Raw genomic sequence first — 5,528 nt, forward strand, 5'->3', positions numbered from 1 at the left:
CCCGACATCATCGAGCGTCTTACTACCTACCGGCAGGCATATGCGTTGACAACTAGAAATTTTGTGATGGCGGCACAAGACATTTGGGATGACGACAACAAGACACTTGTGATGACATGGTTAACATTGAAGCTCGATGACTTCATGTTTACTTTGCAGTAAAGGATCTTCCAAGGATGGTCGAGATAATGAATTTTCAATGGAGAAGAAAATGATCGACTCCTCCCACTAATGCTCAACCTTCAACATCCAAAAAAAGTTTAGTTAATTTAGAGAATTAGATTAGAGTAGCAATATATATGAGATTTTTTGAGTTTTATATATGAGAATTAGATTACCAAAATAATCTATTTTGTAGTAAAAAAAACTAACAATTAACTAAGACTCTAAGACTAGCCCCAATGGGAGTATCATAAGTAGTATCATACATGCCATGTTGGCAAAAATCTGATGTGTCACATCAATTAATGAGGTGAGAGATGAGAGTAGTATCATAATATAATACCGTATCCTGACACATACATCTAGAAAACTTCATGACAAATAGTACATTAGACTAGTCACAATGGGAAGTATCATACACTAGTATCATGCACATGATACTAGTTTATGATACTAACCCCACAATGCATAGTATCATAAGATAATATCATAGTATCATCATATTTAATGTTTTGTAGAATCTCAATGCAAATGTGTGTACATGATGTGTTTGCCATTAAGTTTTCTAGTTTTACGTGCTATGATACGGTATCATATTATGATACCACTCTAATCTCTCACCTCATTAATTGGTGCGCCACATCAGATTTTTGCCAACATGGCATGCATGATACTACTTAGACTAGTCATAGTGGGAAGTAACATAGAGTAGTAACATGCACATGTTACTACTCTATGTTACTACCTTCATAGTGGTTAGTAACATCAAAGTAGTATCATATATGTCTTTATTAATTAGCTTATAGACTCATTGTATCTTGAGAAGTGTGATGTTACAGTAACTAGCTATGTTACTTCATCCTCCTCTCTCCTCATTAACTCACTGCCACATAAGCAAATTTGCTAAGTTGGACACTTAGTTACTAGTGAAGTTACTCCCACTATGAGTAGTCTTATGATACTCCCATTGTGGCTAATCTTATGTACACACATTTGCATTGAGATTCTACAAAACATTAAATATGACATAAATATGATACCATATTATGATACTCCCTCCTTCACAGTTTATTAGGCGCGCGCGTACCCCTAGATCACCAATTTAACCTATATAATTTAAATTATATAATATAAAAATTATATTATTAGAAAATAGAACATCTGAACTTTCTAATGATATAATTTTTATAACATATAACTAATGCTAACTTGATCAAATTTGCGACCTAGGGGTACGCGCGTGCCTTATAAACTGTGAGAGAGGAAGTACTATGCATTGTGGAGGTGGTATCATAAACTAGTATCATGTGCATGATACTAGTGTATGATACTTCCCATTATGACTAGTCTAAAAGTGCACATGTAAATAAAAGAAAACTCGACATATTCATTCCCTTCCAGACACAAGAGTAGGTTGCCAAAGAAAAAAGACTAGACCGTTCTCAGAGAAGAAAGGACAGAAACAAGACAATGGTTGATCCAATACACCACAAGTCATGATCGAGTGGACCGTGGTTTATTTGGACCTTGCCCTTCCTTCCCTTGTCCCTCACTCCCTCTATATAAGCCACGGGCGGCTCATCTTATCCCTCACACTCCCAACACACCGATCCAAGCACAGCACAAGAGCACACATATAGAACACACAGAGCCAGCGTCAACAGCATGGACGTTGACATGCACGCGCACCGCCACCGGGGCAAGCGCTCCTCCTCCGCCGCTGCCGCCGCCGGCTCCCCGACCGCCATGCAGTACCGCGGGGTGCGGCGCCGGCCGTGGGGCAGGTTCGCGGCCGAGATCCGCGACCCCATGTCCAAGGCGCGGCGCTGGCTGGGCACGTACGACACCGCCGAGCAGGCCGCGTGCGCCTACGACGTCGCCGCGCGCTTCATGCGCGGCCCCAAGGCGCGCACCAACTTCCCCGTCACCCCCGCCGAGACCTTGCCGTCCGCGCCGGGCTACTGGCCGTGGGGTCAGCCGACGGCGCGTGCGCCGCAGGCGCCGCATCTCAACACCTTCATCCTCCACAACCTCATGAGCTCCTCCCCGCACGGCTGCGTCCTGCTCCACCACGCCGGCCACGGCCACGTCCACGCCCGACCGGACCCCTCTTCCCCGACGGCCCCCAATCCACCACCGCCGCCTCCTCCAGCCGCGCCGACCTCCCCTACCGTCACCGTGGCGTCGCTTCCTCCGGGAGCAGACGACGGCGACTGGGACTGGGCCGGCGTCCTGCAGGGGCGAGACCCGCCGGAGACGGGGCTGCTGGAGGACGTGGTGCACGGGTTCCACGCGAGCAGGCGGCACCGCGACCAGGTCTGCATCGCCGAGCCCGCGTTGGATTGGACGCCGCGGCAGGAGGCGTTCGGCGGCCTGTCCGAGGACAGCTACGAGGGCGACTTCCCAATGGTGTCGCAGGGGCTCCTGGAGGACGTCATCCAGTACCCGGCGTTCATGCATGTCGTGGCAGCGCCGTCCACCATGGGCGGCAGCCGCTGGCCCTGATGTCTCCGGCCGCCCCACCCGCTATAGTGCATGCGATGTGCGCTCAAGGTTCTGCATGCAATCATCGGAGAAAATTAGTCGATTTGGCTTCCAAGATTGCTTAGTCTTTATATGTAGTATGCCTCTATCTAATGAATCATTCTAGTGTGTAGTACTAGTACTAGGTCGTCTTCTGTTGATCTGGTAGCTAGGTAGCCAATGCAAAGAGATTAGGCTTATAGAATCTTGGTCCTGTTTTGTGATCTTGGTGAATTTGGTGCCATTCCTGTTGCCTGTGCGAATTTTCTACATTTTGGGGACCTTTCTCGATCGTTACTCTGTTTGCAAATTCGGGGAGCATTTGATTGCGCATTTCAATGTCTATATTCAAATGATTTAGATTTACTGATGCAAACAATGGTTGTGTTTTCTGTCGATTCAAATTTGCCCCTTCGCATGCATCCGTCCAGCTGATTTCCCACGATGAACGGAAACGCACGCCACCAGCTCTCGATTTCAATCGACCAGCACGGCGTCACTAACCGTGCGGCAGAGCTCGGCCGATTTAGTCGGGCATCGAATCGATGCGAAGTTGTGTGCCTGGTGAGCTATGGGATCGAAACATCTCTCGGTGAACACCGGTGCGCGCGTGTTAACTGCTCCGGTGAGAGCCATGGCCAGTTCCGTTTCTCTCCCAACGAAAACGCTTTTGCGCTCACAAGTTAATGGGGGGAGAAGTCGATGCACGTCCTACTCCCATAAGTTTCGATCCTGTTTTTTTCTCCCATAATGATGAAATATACTAATAATTATCAGGGGGTATTTCATTTTAATTGTTGCTACAAATGCACTTTCAACTCTTCTCTCACATAAGAAGTCTGTTTTACCATGCACGGTTTAATTTTGTTTCACCACAATACAATCTGACACCGATTTTGTAAAACGCGATGAAACTCGGTGAAACTTGGTGAAACCATGCAGACAACACGAATCTCAAAGCAACAAATCAATGATGGAAACATGAATGTGACCTAGAGTAGATGGTAGAATCGCCGCGTTCTTCTTCTTGGTGTTTAGGCTCATCTCCACTTCATTTTGGTTTCCGGGATCTATAAACGCGCTAATAAAGAACTCTATAATTGGATACCATGGCGTGTTAAATTCTACACAAATGAAACTGAAATATGTACAACAATATATGCTATTTGGTTGCACCACAGAAAAACAAAGATTTTCTTTTCTGAATAATTAGGTGCATGCATTAGTTAACAACCGGAACGGAGATAATAAATCATGAGGTTAGACTCAACGGAAAAATATCCTTTAAAATTTTAATGGTTTTCATCTTACAAACCTACAGGTTATATGATAGAAAGATCACCTAATAGAATCCTCAAAAATTTACATGAACTTCCTTTTAACCAAAAACCCCCTTACTCATGTGGTAAAAAACACATGATTTGGTTAAAAACATGGGAACACTAATTTTTCATTTTCTCGATCTTCATCTATATTTTCCATGAAACAAACATAATTATAAATGGAAAGTGACAAGATAGGGACCTTACGTAGTATTTTCATACCGATATCATTAGTAGAGTTCAAAAGAATGAAGCAAAGTGAAACTGGAGGAAAATTTTCTTTGATCTAAGTTTAAAAGAAAAAACAGTAGGCATTTTACTATCTACTCTGATCTCCTTTTGGGATTCCTACGTGTCAAGGATGCCGAGGTATTTAGTGGCATAATAGTATCATAATTATATTTTTAATGTAGTTTGACATTGATTTCACAAATTCATTAGGATCCCATTGTTTTTACCTTCTAACCAACCACCCAATTTCACAAAAAAATCCTGATTTCAGAAATACCTAATTTCAAATCATACATTACTCCCTCTATTTTTAAATACAAGGCCACTTTGTTTCTTGAGGTAAACTTTGTACTAAATGGGGCAACCAAATATAAGGTGCATGTCAGTCAAAACTATATCATTAGCCTATGCACATTTCAACGAAATAACCAATGATATATTTTTGAGCGACATCCTGGGTATTTTGCTTATGTGCCACCCTATTTAATGTTGATAGGGAGTGATGTTGTATCTTAGCAACTGTAAGATACAACACTTGCATACGCTCATAGGCAAAAGACATCATTAGCCCAATCACATGCATGCATGAGCCTAAAATCGTTAAATATAGATACAACACTAAAAAAGAATGCATTGGATCACCTATATGTTAAGAAACACCACACCTATTATGATAAGAGCATCCACCCAAATGTCAAAGATGACACCTAATACACAATTGTTTTGGTGGCAAATGGCTAAATTTTCTACAATGTGTAGATTGCCAAAAAATTCTACAATTCTCTCTCCTTAGCTTTACATGGCCCACAATAAAGAGAGACACTAGAAATAGGGGAGAGAGAAAGACAATTTAGTTGTAGGAGCATCTGCCATAATTTTTGGCTAGGTAATGTCCTCCACATTGGACAGAATCAATGTCAAAAACAAAATTCACTATCTGAAACTACTATTTGACAGTGTGACTGTTGCTGCTCTTAGGCTTGTTATACACAAAAGTCTGCCATGAATAGAAATGCATACACAAATAATAACGTTAGATGTGGATATTCGTCGCATACTATAATTCATCTACAAAGTCGGTTCTAGCTTTTGATAAGATGATACCATAACATTAAGTAGTATTTATGCTAGGAAGACGGAAATGTGAGGCAGATGACCTTGACGCTTCTTGTAGAAATGAAAACATAGCATAACCTTCTTATCATCAACTTTTGCAAATATTTTGTCCCAACATAGAAAATAAAATCAAAAAATGAGACCCATGGGCACTAGCACCAAGGGCATAGTCCT

The 5,528-nt window shown here is 42.7% G+C and overlaps 1 protein-coding gene across 1 annotated transcript; it reads left to right on the forward strand.

Annotated features, from left to right (window-relative positions):
- Window positions 1–1,827: 1,827 nt before the first annotated feature.
- On the forward strand, window positions 1,828–2,667 carry LOC124690395 (ethylene-responsive transcription factor 12-like). The gene has a single exon (XM_047223784.1). It carries the CDS (start codon window positions 1,828–1,830, stop codon window positions 2,665–2,667), a length of 840 nt encoding a protein of 279 aa, XP_047079740.1.
- Window positions 2,668–5,528: the final 2,861 nt, after the last annotated feature.

The sequence above is a fragment of the Lolium rigidum genome, chromosome 2, assembly GCF_022539505.1.
Source record: "Lolium rigidum isolate FL_2022 chromosome 2, APGP_CSIRO_Lrig_0.1, whole genome shotgun sequence".
In the NCBI taxonomy this organism is placed as follows: domain Eukaryota; kingdom Viridiplantae; phylum Streptophyta; class Magnoliopsida; order Poales; family Poaceae; genus Lolium; species Lolium rigidum.

What these genes read in the sequence shown, in the direction of transcription:
- LOC124690395 (XM_047223784.1), top strand. Translation starts at nt 1,828, where the DNA reads ATGGACGTTGACATGCACGCGCACCGCCACCGGGGCAAGCGCTCCTCC.